General features: G+C 46.4%; 1 protein-coding gene across 2 annotated transcripts in view; it reads right to left on the reverse strand.

Moving 5' to 3' along the window:
• The window catches only part of IFT80 (intraflagellar transport 80), a 155,278-nt gene that overhangs the window by 55,315 nt on the left and 82,121 nt on the right, over positions 1 to 17,842 (reverse strand). For both annotated transcript variants that reach the window (XM_059731095.1, XM_059731094.1), the window contains exon 9: positions 17,232 to 17,369. In XM_059731095.1, the coding sequence (XP_059587078.1) occupies positions 17,232 to 17,369 (138 nt within the window). The remainder of the gene's footprint in view (positions 1 to 17,231; positions 17,370 to 17,842) is intronic.

Below are 17,842 nucleotides of genomic sequence, written 5' to 3' on the forward strand. Positions count from 1 at the left end.
ACACAGTGGCAGCCCACCCTCACCCCACACACAGATCCGGGGGGCACATGCTCCCCCATGCTTGCCTGGGAGTGCATGTAGCAGCAGGAGCTACCCTTTCCCTATCCCCGCACCCTGCTAAAAAAGCCACTTGCAGCTCCATCCCATGCCCTGTCCTGGCTGGGCAGTGCCTATTGGTGCCCCTTCGCTTTGTCACCCTGGAGAGTCACCCCGCTTGCCCCTCTCCTACTACAGCACTGCCTCAATACCAATACCAACAGGCCAGCATGTGGGGCTGCAGGCACGGGACTCTGAAATGCTGCACCTCCCACTGTACCCCTCTGCTGCAGCGGGGAATATCATCATAAATTTGATGATCCTCCAACAATTAAATCCTAGACATGGAAAATTATAACAAATTTATCAATTTTCCATGTCTAAAATCTCATTATTGGGATGTAGCAAGGAGCTTGGTGTTCCTGCCACTTTAAGGGAAGGCATGCTACAGGAGAAGCAGGCTGCAGGTGAAACCAATCAAGGGAGCCACATGACCCAAAAGGGGCTGGGCTTGCAGGATAGTGTCAGGGCTTGAGCTGAGCAAGCAGTCTAGCCAGGGTTCAAATTACATTTTGACTCTTGTGGGGAGAGGGACGGTCCTGCAAAACAATATTGGACTGCCCATCATGATGCCCTAATAAAATCGGAGCCCCCTCCCCCCCTGTTATGATTTTCACATCCTACAGGGGGCTGTAGTCTCTTATGGGTGGGCTCAGCCCCCCTGAGCATCCTCATAATTCAAACCCTGAGTATAGCCCCTGGGGAGTCATGGAGGGAAAAGCTCCTAAGCTGGAGCCAGGGGAAGCCTCTGATAAAGTATCCCAATTGCTTGGGGTAAAACAGCCTTGGCTGGGGAAGTGCTGGTTTGAGACTAGGGGTGATGGCAGGTTTAAGGTTTGAGACTGGGGTGGTGGAGGTCTCAGCTGGCCTGGGAGTGGGGCCAGGGCCTGAGGAATGGGGGCCAAGGCTGAGTAGTTCCATAGCCAGTTAAGGCCAGAGGACCTGTAGCCCAGAAGAGGCATGGTAAATCAGACTTCAGCTGGAAGAGAACCAGACTGGGTCCGGGGTCAGGGACCCGTAGCCTGTGAGAAGTGAGAACTACGATAATATGCATTAAAACTATAGTATAGTAACCTGTGAGAACCAGGTCAAGGACCACAAAGGGGCGAAAAGTGAATGGACAGGTAAGAACTGTGAGACTTGGGTGTGGCTGTAAAAGGGGAGAGACTGCATAATTAGGTCTTGAGGTGATAAGGAGTGACATCTGTACTAATTAGTATGAGCCCTGCCTCCAGAGCAGGGGAGCGCAAAAATGCAGCAGCTTGCAGGCTGGATGCAGCCCGCCAGACCATTATATCTGGCCCATGGGCCTCCTAAAAAATTTAGAAATTAATATTTATCTTCCCCTTCCCCTGGCTGCCTGCCTGTTATATGGCCCTTGATGGCTTGCCAAAACTCAGTAAGCGGCCCTGCACCCGAAATAATTGCTTGCCCCTGCTCCAGAGAATACAACTCATTTTTAGAGTCCACAGCCAGAACCCCACTTCTACAAGTACTTTTAAATCATGTGGATGATGCATTTATTTAAAATAAGTATGTTTGTTTCAAATCTAAATTAAATATTGTGTTAATATTATCTTGAAAACTTTCTACTGCAATTTTGAAATACCCTAGTTTTAATTCTGTGTTCTAACTTACCTCAATATCAGCATTTTGTCATTTCTATATTATTCAGACCATTAGACTATAGATGTACAGTATGTTCTCCATTGTATATGTGAAATGCCATAATAAATAGTGATCACCTGGGATCCAGGTTTTCCGATTCCCATGGGAAAATGGAGAAAAATACGTATTTCCCCCTTAACCCAAGAAAAATGCGTATTTCCCATTTTAATGGAGAAAGACACAGATTTTGCCCTTTTGCAAAGAGCTCTGGAGGCTGGTAGAGTTCCAGCCTGCAAGGGGCTGGAGAGAGTGGGAGGAAGGCAGTCAGGGAGGGAGTGCCATGTGCATGTATATGCACATGGTCGCCAGGCAGCCTGGAGAGCAGCTCCTGCAGGTAAGTCTGGGGGGCGGGGGTGGAAGAGGGGATTGAAGCTACCTTAGGGAGGGAGAGAGTGAGTTGGGCAGAGCTGGGCCTGGGACTGCTGTCCAGCTGGGGCGTGCAAGGGGCTTGGCGTCTGGGGCCGGAATGTGCAGCCACAGAGCCCCAGTGGGGAGCAAAACACAGCCATGGGTAAATAAATAAATAAATAAATAAAAGCCCCCCTCCCCCCCCCAATAGCCCTGCTCGTGCCCCTTTTCGCACCCTTCAGCCCCCTGGCCCAGCTGGTGCCCCTCACCCCCTACCCACAGGCCCCTGCCAGCCCCTCCAGCCCTGTCAAAGGGGGCCTTCCAGCTGCCACGGCTGCAGGGCCAAGCACCTGGGTCCACAGCCCCCTGCCCCTGGCAGGAGGCTGTAACTGCTGCAGCAGAGCAGAGCACAGAGTCCTACTTCCCTCTGCCCCCACCCTGCCTGTTGCAGGCTCGGGCAGGGGGTGGGGCTGGCTCCCTGCTTCTGAGCACACTCCCAGACGGGCAGGGAGGACCCATGCCCCCCCTAAGATTTGTGCATGGGGCAGGGGTAGGCTGCCTGCCACAGGCTTGGACTCCCACCCTGCTGCCCTCCCCTGGGGTCTCTGCAGCCCACTGGCATGACCCAGTGCTACAGGGAACAGCTGAGCCACGCAGGGATCTCCTCGCCACTGTGAGCTCCGTGCTACCCTGGCAACACGTCTTCCACATGCAAGGGCAGCAGGGGAAGCAATGGGGGGTTGTGCTGCTCACTCCAGCCCTGCAAGTGGAGGATCTATCACTAGGGCAGCAGGGACCTGTGCCCCCCAGATCTGTGCACAGGGTGGGTGCCCACTGTCTGCTTCAGGCTCCCTACCTGCTGCCCTCCCCTAGGGCCTCCACAGCCCAGCAGGCATGACCCAGCACTGCAGGGAACAGTGGAGCCATGCAGGGATCTCCTTGTTGCTGTGAGCTCCATGCTGCCCTAGCAATGTGTCCTCTGCATGTGGGCCTGTAGTAAGCAGCTCAATCCCATGCATGGAGGACGTGTCACCAGTGCAGCACAAACTTAGCAGCAGCTGAGAGATCCCTTGTGAGATCTCAAGTGCCACACCAATCCTCTACTCCTGCCCAATCTGCTGCTCTGCCTTCTCTCTGTCTTGTGCTCCCTGCCCAAACTGCCTCTGTGCTTTCTGCTTCCTACACTGTACTCCCTGATTGATCTGTTGCTCTGCTGTTTTGCTTCCTGCCTATCTATTACTATGCAACCTGCCCCCTCCCCAATCTGCCACATGCCATACAGATAGATTACCTGTTCCACTTGTAGCATGTGTGCCACAGGTTGGCCACCCCAGCCTATGATTCTCTAAGGTGTTAAGAAGATGGTCTTTACAAGATCTTCAGAATATGCTCAGCACCTTCAAACCTCCTGAGATGAATGAGAAATGAAGGTACTCAACCAACCAGCAGATGCTCAGTGTCTCAGAAACTTGGTATTCTAAGCATTCCCTGAGGCTCTATTAATATTTGCTTGCTAAAATAATTGTTCTCTTAGCTACTTAGAAGTATTATAGACTGTGTACATTTTTCATGCCACTTGCACACAAATTAATTGTATTCTGGACTTAAGTCATTTATCAATAGTACATTGTATAATTCATTTATTTAAATATTACAGAATGAAGTTACAAATAAATTGACTGAAGTACGGATAATAAATCCTGAGGAAATAAAGTTTATGGCATCATTAAAATGAGATATTTGACAAAGACTTATTTTATCTAGTCTTTTATACATTTTTTAAAAATGTTAAGAGCTGGGGAAACTGCCATTATAATTACCATCAAATCATTTTAATTGGTGAAATATCAAGTCTACAGCACAAACTAAAACACCTTTGGAAAAAGTTGTCATGGAAATGGAGAACTTTAAATACAATAATTGTTCCATTAAGCATTTTTTGGAGGTGCCATATTGCACTTGCTCCTATATCATCCACTGTTTTCTAGTGTCTCATTGAGGATTTTACATTAGATTCAGCTAGTAACGAACAGGCTAGGCTCAGCACTTGGTTCATTATGAATTTAATGGAACTGCACCGGCAGCTAAATTCTGCAGAACACGGCTTTTAGGACAATGATGAAGCAGATTCTCAAGTGCTGGGAACTTAGCAGGCACAGAGGAAATAAGCTTCTATTCAAAATTCAATTTTCAATATAAAAAAGATGAAAACGTTTCTTTTAATAAAAGAATTAGTGTGGAAGAGACTAAAAAACAGTTACATTGAAATGCCACCTACAAGGAGTCGAAGAGACATCTGGAAACATACTATAGTTTCAATGTATATTAAGGTTGGAACAAAGTTCTTACTACTGCTGAGTGATGAATTGACATTTCAGCTCAAACTGTCTAGAAGCTCCACTTCAGAAAGTGCCAATTCATTTCTAGAAGGAATCAAAGCCAAATCCATTCATGCAATAAGGATTATACGTCAGTTGATCTAAAGTGATCAAATCAAGTAAATGCCTGGAATGGGTATGATGAAACACTTAAAAATGCACAAGTATGTGCTTGCACAAGAGGGTGCATATGCAATTATCTCATTGGAATATTTTTTTAAAACTGGGTATAAAATTACTACACTAAACTTTATAATACTGGTGCATGCATATCTGGGTCCTTTCAACCTGGACCTGGAAACTGAAAGAGAATATACAACTTAAAGAGAGAACATGCATAGGCTGGGTAAGGAAATGCTTTGAAGGGATTAAATAACACTTTACCTGCCTTTAACATTGAACAGTTAAAGGAAGAATAACTAAATGGAGAGCCCTCTGCCTTCCCAAACGTCCAACAGCTCTCAGTTCCTGCAACTAATGTGAACTGTCATAACATGGAATCAAAGAATGGAAAAATAGGGCTGCAAGAGGTCATCTAGCCCAACCCCCTTTTCAAGGTGGTGCCATTTACCTTGAGATACAGTCTTAGTATGTGTAAGAGAACGTGAGTTAATACTTGCCTTCCCTGGATCCCAAGAATCTAGGGAAATGTCATAAATGTTAGAACCTGATAAGATCTAAGACTAAATTTCCCAGAACTATGCTTAATCTTACAGCATAAGACACTACTATGGTTCTGCGTAGTGAGTACTGATCCACATGAATTAACTGCCTGCCAAACGTTACATTAGAATCTCACTGCATTATTTCCAGGGATCCTGGTTTTCTCTGTTTAAAATTGCAAATTCTTCAACTTAAAAAAATGGCAGATGCTCCGATTAAAACCCCCAAATCCGTAATGAAAATGAAACACCATTTTTATATATATCAACTGAACACAATGTTTTATTGATATATTTACAACTTTAAAGCAATTTGGAAGCCTATCAGTGCCTCAGTCACTACAATAAAATTATTTCTAGGTACCTATAAATTTTGGTATTTGATTTTTGATTTTTTTATCATGGAAAATCAGAGCTCCCCCTGCCCCTTAGCTCCCCAGGACGTAGGTCCAGGCCCCTCACTCCCCCCACACAGCCCCCCTGGCCCTGCTGGTGTCACTTACTCCCCCCCCACAGCCCTCCTCCCCCCCCACCTAGCCATGCCTGAGGGGGCCCCCAGCTGCCAAGGCTATGGGGCCAGGGACTCAGGTCTGCAGCCCCTGCCTGCCACACCAGCACCCAAGCCCCAGTTGCCTCCTGTGGTAGGCAGCGGTTGACACAGAGGAGTAGAGAGTGGAGCCTGACTCCCCCTCCCCTACAGGCAGCACAGCCAGAGCAGAGTCCATACAGGTAGCAAGAATGGGCTGCCTGCTGTGGGCTCCCCACCCTGATGCCCTCCCCCGGGGACTCCACGGCCCAGCGGGCAGGACCCGGCACAGCAGGGCAGAATGGAGCTGGGCAGGGAAGTTTGTTGCCACCACTGGGAGCCCCACACTGCCATGGCAAGGTGCCTCCTGCCCATCTGGCAGCAGCAGGAGGCACAACTCTGTGTTGCCACCCCTGCTGCTGCTGGGTGAGCAGAGGGTGCCTCACCAGGGCAGCATGGTGCTCACAGCAGCAAGAAGCTTCCCTGCCCAGTCCCACTTTGGCCTGCTGGGTCCTGACTGCTGGGCTACAGAAGCCCTGGGGGGAGATCAGCAGGGTGGGGAGCTCCAAGTCCACAGTGGCAGCCTGCTCCAGTCCCATGCACAGATTTGGGGGGACAAGTGCCCCCCTTTCCCCCACCCCCAGGAGTTTGCACAGAGGCAGAAAGCCAGCCCCACTCCCCACCACTGGACAAGCCATCTGTGGCTCTGTCCTGTTCTCCACCCAGACCCTGAGACTCTGCATTCCAGCCCCAAGGCCCATGCACCAGCCAGCTGGGCAGCAGCATCAGCCCTGCCCAACTCTCTCCCTCCTTCCCTATGGGGACCTCAATTTCCCCTCCCCTCTCCGTGCCAGACTTACCTGCAGGTGCTGCTCTCCAGGCAGCCTGGAGGCCATGTACATATGCTGCACATGCACATGGTGTCCCCTTCCTGACCGCCCTTCTCTCGGTTCCCCCCAGCCCCTTGCAGGCTGGGACTCTGCCAGCCTGCAGACAGCTCTTTGCAGAAGTGGAAAATCTACAATTTCTCTGTTAAAATGAAAAGTCCGTATTTACTTGCTTAAAAGTGAAAATCCACTTTCTTCCATGGGAAGTAGAAAACTCAAATCCCTGGTCTTTTCTAATAAATCAAAATTGGTCAGAATGGAATGAACTGGTTAACAATATAATTCAAGAGGGAACCTGCATACAAAATTTATTTTGCTAAATTACAAAGGAATTACATCTCAGGATTTGTATCACTACAAATCATCAAGCTAAATCTCTGTATGTAACTTTGAAAATCTCTTTGTATATGTCTGTCACATGGTAGGCTTTTAAAAAACATCTTAGCTGCTATTTTACTACTGAGAAGCAAAAAATATGATGCTTGCCACTAAGAGCTGAGTACTGTATTTACTCAAATCCAAGATGAGGTCCCCACCACAGCAGCATAGGGAAAAGTAAGCTGCCACTGCTGACTACCCTGGAGGACAAGAACTACAGGAAAAGGTATGGGGGAGAAGTAGGAAGGGAGCAGGATGTAGGTATGGGAGTGGGGGCTGGTACAGAAATGGGGAAGGCAGGGTGCAGGGAGGAAGCTGGCACAGACACAGAGGCAAGGGACAGGGGGATGGGGTGCGGGCATACACTGGCATGGAGGTGCAGGGGGCATGTGGCAGAGGGGAGCATGGCAGTGGGCAGGCATGTGGGGGGACAGACAGAGACATGGGAGACGAGAAGTAGGGAAGCAAGTGGTTGGGGTCTGGCCCCTCACTGCTGCTTTCCATACCACAGCAGTAGGGGGGTCAAATTTTAAGACAACCTTCCACTAATTAGATTCTATACATGGAAAATTATAATTTTTTAGTAATTTTCCATGTATAGAATCTAATTATTGGCCATAGAGGTGCACTGATACATTGGTCTGATATTGGATCAGTACCACTATAAAACTGTATCAGAAATCAGCCTGATGGGGCTGATAATTTGGCCAATAAATTCCTGTGCTGCACTCAGCTGCAATGCAGCACTCGGGCAGCAAGGAGCACAACTGGCATCATGGAGAGCTGCCTCCAGCTGGTAAGTCTGGTGTGGTGGAAGAGGAAGGGGAAAGGAAGGGGCATGGGGGGGAGCAGATCAATGCCTCCTGTGGTGAGGGAGGGGGCAGGGGCAGGTGCTGCCCAGGCAGGGCAGGGGGGTGGGGGTGGCCCGAGCCATGGCTCATGGAGGGGCGGCTCCCACCACTTCTTGCATGCTGGGAGGACACAGGGGAGGGATCTATGCGGGGCAGGGCAGGCTGTAGCCGAGGCTGCGTGGGGTTGTTCTCAGTGGGGGCTGGGCTTGGAACGGGTGCTGGTGGCACTGGGAGAATGCTGCATCCACCCCAAATTTTGCTGCCACTACACTCCCAGCAGCGCTGCTGCCAGCCGCCCTGTGCAGCCCTGGCTCAATGCCCCACCTCCACCCACACACAGGGAAATGCCAGGGCTGAGCCAGGCGGCTGGCGGTGGTGGCACTGGAAGTGGAGGGTTGGTGAAATTTGGGGTGGATGCAGCATCCTCCCGGCGCTCAGTGCCCGCTCCAAGCACAGCCCCCGCCGAGAAGAGCCCCATGCAGCCCCGGCTGGAGCCCTGCACAGATACAGGGGTCATACAGCTGTGTGGGCCGGGCCCCGCTCCCGCCGCCGCGCGCGGGTCGAAAAGGATGATCCGCGGCCCGTCTTTCACGCACGCGGGCTGTGGCCGGCAGCCTGGGCACACAGGGTTGGAGAGAGCCAGCGGCGAGCTAGAGTTAGTCACAAACGCGTAGTGGTTGATTGAAAAGATTGTTTACTTACACCCAAAGATGGTATTGGTGTAGGCTGGACAGGTTTCCAGGCACAGCTCCCGCTTAGATCCTCGCTAGAGGACCACGACAAATTCGATTGCTCCCACGGAGTTGTTTAGGCTCCGCTGGTCCGGTTCGGTTGGGTTCGAAAAGTTCCCTGGAGTTAAGACTCTGCGGGTTCGAAGTTACAGGAAAGGGATACGTCTGGGATTGCAATCGGCGACAGGGAGAGGTTAGAAGCGAAACCTCCGTAGGTTCGGTTCTATTGCCTGCTTAGGGGAGGCGCGTTGGGTCCGTGAGGGTCCGCAGCGCTGGGAGATCTTCACACAGAGTCTCTCTCTTTTCCTCCCTCCTCCTTTCTCTCCCTCTCCGACTTGGGCGGAAACTACCCAAGCCTTTTGTACAGCTAGCAAGCCAATAGCTAGCCGCCACGTGTGCCTACATTTGGAATTGGCCAATAATGTGGCGCGAATCCGAATATAAATGGCAGGAACTCCTTTGCAGAGTGCATCACTAGTATGCAAAAGAAATGCACCCTGCAAAGAAGCAGTAATTTGGCGGGAAATCCCCCGTTGTACCAGAGTTCTCTCTCGCAGCAGAGAACTCTACCGTGCAAAGAAAGCTATAATCGGCGGGAAAATAATTTAGCAGTGCCAAAGCACACAAACAAACAAAAACCACAACTTTGGGTTGTGACAACAGCCAGCTGAAGGCAACTGCATCAGCAATCGGATCAGTATCAGCCAATATGCCTCATTAAATATCGGCTATCAGTATCAGCCCCCAAAATCTCTGTCAGTGCACCCCTAATCAGTCATGGGCGCATTTTGTTCAATTTAAAGTAATCTTGGATTCAGGTAAATACAGAGTTGTAGTACTTCTCCAAACTACAAGTTTTATTCACAACTAACACCTTTATTTACCACTTTTATTAGACCTACAAATTTTCTCAAGACTTAAAACTTGAACAAAGTAAATTATGATAGAGCTATACTTCTCTATCTGGTTCCATAATAAAAATCCTGACAACACAATCTTATTTGTAGCGCTAAGGATGCTACACTATTAAAAAGTAAAAAAACATTGCTATGGAACAATATTTTCAAGCATTTACTAGGTATTCCAAAGGCTTCTATAAAGTTATAATAATCAGAACTGTAGCCAACCAGCCAAAGACATCTAGAAAGAAATTACATTAAGTATAATAGACTTAGTCAAATATATATAGTATAACTTAAATAAAATGGTCTCAATTACTTCTACAATAAAGGGTAACTTTTTCTGATGTACACAACCATTTAAAAAGATGAACTTATACACTGATGCATAAATAACTACTTTCATTATAAAACATGCTGACAACCTCGTTGAATATAGTGATGAAATTAAGACCATAAAAACATGGTCAAATGGCAAGGTTTAGATGTAGATCAGCCAACGACCTATTAGAACAAACTAATGACACTTACAAAGTGTTTAAAAAAAATGAAATCTCTTGTTCAGAAGCAGATCCAGGATTTTACAGAGTGGGGGTATCAAGAATAGCCACCAGTGCTGCAGGGGCTGTTGCATCCCTCACTTCCAGCCTCTTCCTCCTACCACTGAGGCAGTAGACTGTGGCACGGAAACAAGAGTTGGGGTTTTTTTAAGGTCCCAAAGCAGGTAAGAATTCTTTCCCATTTCCCTCCCTGTTCGGAGGCATGCCCCCTAACCTCCTTTCCCTTCTCTCTCTCACCTGCCACTGCCATTTGTCCCTGCTGGCCCAAGGGTAACAGGAGCTCCTCTCCTGTTCCAGCTGGACTGCACAGGAGCTGGACTGAGCCCAGCATAGCAGTAGCAGCAGTGGATGGGTTAACTTCTCCTCACACCTGCTCCCAGGCTGTCAAGGAACACCCAGGGAACCAGGCAGGGAGGGGGAACCCATATGTCCACTGCCATGGCCACTGCCTGTGCCATGGTCCTGTGCTGAACCTAACCCCCATGCAGGCTGCCTGTTGCAGGACAGGAGCTCCCCTTTCCCCCAGACAGCAGGGACATAGCAGCAGTGGAAAGCGGGGGAGGGGAAAGGGGAATGACAGGGGAGGGCCCCAGATGCAAGGGATGTGCCTCTGAGCAGGTAAAGGAAGAACGTGGGGCAGGGGGAGAGGGGAAGGATTCGTACCTTCTTCAGGGACTGAGTCTCAGCTGCTGCTCCTGCCATGTGGTCAGAAGTGGGGCTGGGGCTGCACCACTGCACCCCCTGTGGATTGCCCCTGCTGTTATCCAATCTAGCTAGCATTTGGTGATTATCATAACAATATGAATTTATCTGAACTCAGTACTTCATTTTGAAAACTTGTGTAAATGGCTATAGTCACTTCTTTCATTTTCTAAAGCAGTGTTTCTCAACCTGTGGGTCTCAACCCAAAAGTGGGTCCCAAGAATATATGAAAGGGTCGCGAATAAACTTTAAAAATGGATTCTTTGTTAAAGAAAGAGAAAAACTGTGTTTTTTCCCTTGCAAGCTGTCAAAAATCCAGACTGCAAGGGGCTGCTTGGGGCTCCCCATGCCCCACACACTGGGGGACTGAAGCCTGGGGGCAGGGAGGCGGTGGGTCAGGAGTAAGTGGCACTGGGTTGGGACTGGCCACCAATATTTTCAAATGGGTCCTGGTACAAAAAAGGTTGAGAACCACTGCTCTAAAGCATTGACCAATCATCATCATCTTCAACCTTATAGGTGTGATCAATCTCCTGAGACTGCATTTGTGGAGAAATAGTAATGGATCTCAGTCTTCTGATTTCTATTTCTATTTCTACATTACTTTGAATATGGTACTGCGATCACTAATGTTAAACAAAGTGCTTAAAGTTCCAGGATGTCAATCACTAGGCATAAATGAACATTTTAAGCATTGTTCTCTATTTATGGAATCAGATTATTAAAAGTTGAAAGAAACAGAAGAAAAAATTAAGTTTAATTCATTAACATAATGCATTTACTTCTTAATTTTTGTGCCTGCAACTCGTAGGAGTGTTCTCAGGTAATACATACCACGTCAATGTTATATGGTGACCATATAAACTTTCAGTTACAAGATGCAAGCAAAACAAATGTTTTTAAGTGAGAAAATTACCAGTAATTTACTCTTCCCTTCGCTAGTTTATTTTGGTTTGTGCTTTATACATAAAACTGACAAAACAAAGAGGCAGGCAAAAAGGAAGAGAAAACGATATGAGGAAAAATTACAAGCTAACATAATTTAATTTATGTCTCATAACTAAACATGCATGCTGCAGAAGGGTTAATGATATGCGTACTGCCTGATGGTTCCCTCAGGAGCAATTTACTGATACAGCTCCATTACATCAGACACAATAAAAATGTCTGTGTTGACCAGTAAAGCCAGGTCTGGTTCTCTTCAAATGCTATCACACTGGTGGCATGTGAATCATTCTCCCTTCTCCCACAGTACTAACATGACTAAGTCTTTAGCAACTATTTACATTTAATGTCAAGGAAAAAACTTTCATGAAGAACCAAGACTTCTGAGGCTAACCTAATAAATTATTGTAGCTGTCTGTTCAACAGTAGATAGCATCTGGCATTAGCTACTGTAAATGTCTTTCCTTCTTAAGAGTAGTACAGTAAAACAGGTAAAAAGTCAACCTTTTGTAAAACAAAACTAATGCATTAAAATGCTGACAATGCCCACATGCTGTCATCTGCTATGATGATTTAGAAAAGTTGTGTGTCATAGCCAAAAAAAATTCCAATGCTTTTAAATTTATTTTTGCATATTATTAAATTAATACCTATAAAATTAAATTCTCACTTTTATATCTAATAAACTGAATGAATCCTCTGAGATTAGGCCTGACACACTGATTCTCACACACAGAGTAATTGTAAGGATCTGCATACTTGGCGTGCAGGGAGGAGGAGGGGGAAAGAATACATCCCTCTTCCAGCAGGCCTACCCTCAATTCCACCTTTTTATTTTTTAAACAATGTACCTTTCAATTATAATAATAAATAAAATCAAATAAAATAAAAGTTCTGTTAAAAGCAGAAATAGAAGAAACACATACGTTTTATTAATGCAGTATGTCAATTACACAAGATGTTCAGAAAAAAATATTTTATATATTTGTACATGTGTGTATAAACACTAGCATATATAAAATATATTAAACTTGAATTAGCGTACTGTACTTACTCCTAAAGAAATATTTTATTTTAATACAATTAAATTGTATGTGTCAAAGCAAGGGCTTCTACGTAAGTAAGTAAACTGCATATTAGGATATGCCTGCCTTAAACACAACAGGCTGTATAATCAAAACTGTGAAATTACATATATTGCAAAAACAGTTTTTTTAATTTCACAGTGCTTAGTCTATTATGATTTCCTTATAAACTATTGCACTTTGTAAAAAATCTGAGACCAGCAAAATACTCCTAAGAAAAAAGGGATACTTTCGCACTTGGAAATAAGCCTCTTTGAAGAAATCCTATTGCAGGATTCTCAATTTTGGATACTACAACTAAAAAAGAAAGGCATGAGTCCCTTAGTTTAATATTTTTTATCCTTGAGGCAATAATACATGGGCCTACTTCTAACCTGCCTCCCTGCAAACACATTGACAACTCCACCCAGTAACTCAGAATTTAGAACCAGCCAGCAACTCCCTAGAAGTATTTCAAAATAATACATTAAAAATAAATTAAAAATTAACACCATAAAACAAAAACAAAGTGAAAAGAAAACTATATAAAGTAACCATGTAAGACTCTGAGGAAAACTAAGAGAGAAAGAGAATAATGTCAAATGTCATCAAAAAGGCAAAATTACAGGTGGATAATTTTCTTTTCCTTAAAGATAATCATCACCAGATTCTTGCTTGTGAAGGGTAAGTAGCTCAAGGGATTTCTCAAAACAAAAAGATAATGAAACACAGAACAGGCAGCAGAAAATGGCAAGGCAACCTCAGTTTCAAACCTGAAAGATTAGAATAGTCTGGTCAACACGTATACTGCCAGCTAGGGTTTTCTAAAAGTGGCTCTAATGCAGAAAAGACAACATGGAGAGAGAGATTTGAAGCTGTCTGTTGTCAAGCAGGTGTACAGCAAAAATCTCAAAGGTCATCAGTTCTCTTCTTGTGCCTCCTGTGGCCAGTATTCTTCTAAATGTTTCAGTGAGGATGGAATTTAGTACATCATCTTGGTGCATCATGAAACTGAGAACAAGTTATATTTTAAAGAACAATGATTCAACACACAGCAGGCCACTAGCCCAGAACAATGGTAAGCTGAATCTATTGGACCTATGGAAAAATTAGTTGGTCAAGTGTGATGCCAACAGTTAAAATGTTCATATTAAAAAATCAAAAGTAAACTTCTGTTTGAAGGATCACATCAGTAGCATAACTACGGGTTGGGCAACTGGAAGACAAGCCCTGGGAGCACACTTGATGGGGCGCAAATCACAGCCTCTGCTGGCCCAGCTGCTTCAATCACTGCCACTGTTGCCCCTGCAGTGGCTATAGCCCAAGACACAGAAGCTTCTTGTTATGTCTCTGGATCAAGCCTTTGATGTAGGCATCAGAACAAATTTAAGGGAGTCACTTAAATGTGCCCCCAGAATCCTGATGGCTCTAGATACTCCTGAAGGTCATACTTTTCTTGATCAACTGTCGGGCAGTAGATGCTTATACATATCTGACATTCATTGGTCAAATTATCATTTCCTTAAGTTTCATCCTTTAGGATTAAAGCAAAGAACGGCTTCTTGAAATAAAGAAATATGTGAAAAAATATGCTCGAGTTGCCAGGTGTCTACTAAATTAACGAGCCAAAAAATATATCTCAAATCAAAACTGGAAAGTGTTAATGTGTTGGATGAACATTTTGAACACTAGCAGCGCACACTGTGAACAAAGCCATGTCCCAAAGCACGAGCTTTGTAATACTAAATTAAGTGAAAAATAGCAAAATAACACTAGAAAAGAGCACGGGGGGGGGGGGGGGGGGGGGGGGGGGACAGACACAATAATAGCCTGTGTTGTTGAGGCTTGATGTGATGTGCTGATAATATCTGAACCAAAGGCTGCGGAAGCACAGGAAATCCACAAAGGCAATCAGGTCAGTCAGTGTTCTAGAGCTACCTAGTTTAGAATACTGAAAAATGCACATGAAACTCTATTAAATATAGTTTTAACTGGACTAGCTGAAAAAACTAGGGCAACAACATATAGTTGGAATGCAAAGCTGAGAGTCAAAGAAGAGACCATGGCATCTTCCTCACAGACCTCATTCTCTCCCCACAACTGAGATGCAATGATGAAAAAGTTCTATAGGATGACTGTAGTGGTAATAGACAAATGCACAAGTGTCTGGGTGACAGAACCTTACACAACCCATTACTGATACCATTGCCTCACAGAAAAGGAAAGACCACTTTTAGCTAGGGAAGTTGTGCTTTCTATCTAGCTACAGAAAAGTGAAACGCAAGAGTGAAACTCCTTTGGGGTTACTCCCCTTGAGGGAGGGTGGAGAGAAGCTTCTTCTCAATCGTAAGAAGATTTTGCACACCAAACTTGGAAAACAGTGGGGACCGACTTTTTTGGCAGCTACAAATTAAGCCTCATGCTTTCCAAGTGCCACTTCGATACCTTTCCCCTGCCCTATCTACTGCCTTGCTGTAGTTCCCTGTTCCTTCTTGGTTCTGCCGTGTGCCACACACGGGGTGCCCATGCCACGTGCGGCACATGTGCTGCAGGTTGGTCATCCTGTTGTAAGGCATCCACAAAATATAGTTCACAAGCAAAATAATCAGGATGTAATAATCAGAGATGAGGTGGAATCATGAAGGGCAAAATGTAACCAAGGAAGTTTATCCTATGCAAAACTAAAACAGTGGTTCCCAAACTGTGGCACGCGTACCACCAGTGGTATGCAGATGACCTGGAAGTGGTATGCAGAAGGCTGGGGGGAGGGGCTGCACACACCCAGAGCCCAGCAGCAGCCTGCTGCATACAGCTAGGAACACAGCACCCAGTGTGTTGAAAGGGGGGGGGGGCCATGGTCAAAGGAAGTGGGGGCAGAGGCTGGGGTGAATGGGGCCCCAAGGCAGGTGGTAGGATCTATGCATGGGGCAGAGGTGGGCTGCCACTGCACGCTAAGCTCTGCACCAAGCTGCTGCTGGCCCAGGAGCTTCATGCAATGCCACGTGCCTGCTGTTCACTGGCTACACTGCATCCTCTGTCTGCCTGGCAGCATGGTGTCCTGTGTGGCTTCAGAGGCAACTGTAGCATGGTGCAGAGCACAGCAGCAGCCCATTGCTCCCTAGGGGTTTTCTCCCCTCGGGCCAGCTCACCCTATCCCAAGGCAGGGCTGCCACAAGGTGGCCTGGGCCTTTCCAGTGATGCGGGGGGCTCCCCTCGATGTGTGCACCCCAGGGATGGCATGGGGGAGCATGTGCCCCCCTGGATCTGTGTGTGGAGGGAGGCAAACTGCACGCTGGGCTCTACACCACATGGTGCTGCCTCCAGACTGCCGCAGGGTGCCATGTGCCTGCCACTGTTGGGCAGGCAGAGACACTCAGCCAGTGCGTGGCACACACACGGCATCCTGCACAGGTCCGTAGGCAGTGGCAGCAGCAGCACAGTGCAGAGCCCAGTGTGCAGTATGCAGCCTGCCACCACCCAGGTCCGTGGGACACATGCCCCCCATGTCTGCCCCAGAGTGCGCACAGCCCCTCCCCCGCATTGCCTATGGACCTGTGCGGAATGTCACGTGCGTACCGCATACTGGCCAAGTGCCTCTGCTCGCTTGGTGGTGGCAGGCACATAGTGTCCCACGCAGGGAGTTCCTGCTGCGGCCCAGGGGCCTCCACCCTGCTTGCGCTGCGCCCAGCACACACAGGCAGAGCCAGAAGCCCACCAAGTCTGAAGTCCCACCCCGGCCAGGCGGCATTCCCCTGTGGGCAGGGCGGCTGTGCCCCATGCCCGCAGAGCTGTGTGACCCGAGCTGGGCCCCAACTCTAGTGCTGCTGAGCACCCCTGCTGCAGCCAGAGTCTGCAGAGCCCTGGGGGAGCCCCTACTACCCGCCCGGCCCCCTCTCTCCATTTATGATTATCATAGCGCTTAGGGTCAGAAGGGACTGAAACAGATCATCAGGTCCGACCCCCTGCCCCGGGGATTATTAATTATATTAATACAGGTGCTTCCTGCTGTGTACCCTCTGCCCCAGTTTTGTTTTTCTGGTGTGCCTGCACTCCAGCACCTTACAGGGTACACACTGCCGTTTTTTCGGTACTCCAGCCAAAAATGTTGCCTACCCCGGTTTACAGTCTTTTTTGCACTTTTCAATTGTCTTATATGGCTACCATAACTGATAAAACAATGTTTTATAATTACTAAATGTTTTGATGTTGTTTTAATACATAGTCTGTTACATATGCATTTGACAAAATTGCTGGTGGTACTTAAGGCTCTGTCTTTTCAAATTGGTGGTACTCAGTCTGTCAGAGTTTGGGAACCACTGCTCTAAAGTGTTCATAAAACACCATTAAAACAAACGCAACAAAAAGACCAAGAAGACAGATCTTAGCCACATGCATTCAGTGAAAAGATACCAAAACCCAGGACTATTCTGAACCAATTAAAATGTGTGTCTGCGTGTGTACATTCTTAGGAGCATTTAACATATCATTAATAAACTTGCATAACATCCCACCTGTTCTGTCAGAATTGCTACTTACCCCAGTTTTATCACATAGACGTAAAGTATGGAAAGATCCTACAGCAAATAATTCTCCATCCAGAGCCCAGGCAACAGAAGTTATAGGATATTCATGAGGCTGTGAACTGTACAGTAGACGACCATAACTATCCCATACCTCAGAAAGAAAATATAAGTTACTGTCTGAATTTATTTTGGACATGCCATTATTATTTTAGAGGTATCGTTTTCCAATTTTATCGCATTTTAAAGCTGCAGAACTATCTGGTCCACTTTAAAACCATTTAAAGCCATTAGCTAAACCAGACAGCAAATTAATTTAACTGTTTCACCATCTAGAACAGGAGCCAAACCCTGTATACTTTGCAAAAAAAAAAGTCCCATTTAAGTTATATTTGGAGTACAGGATGAGCCTTTCTTCTGAATATCATCTTTCAAGATTTTCACAGCAACAAATGCTCTGATGAGTGACAATCATATTTCTAAACTATTTTAATACATTATTCTCCATCTTCTCCTATTTGGTGAATATATTACAAAAACAATTGTTATCCTAATTATTAAAATTAAATTAAAATAAATTCACAATTAAGGGATAAAACACAACACATATCCTCTAACAGTAACATA

This window comes from Alligator mississippiensis, chromosome 7 (assembly GCF_030867095.1).
Source record: "Alligator mississippiensis isolate rAllMis1 chromosome 7, rAllMis1, whole genome shotgun sequence".
NCBI lineage: Eukaryota > Metazoa > Chordata > Crocodylia > Alligatoridae > Alligator > Alligator mississippiensis.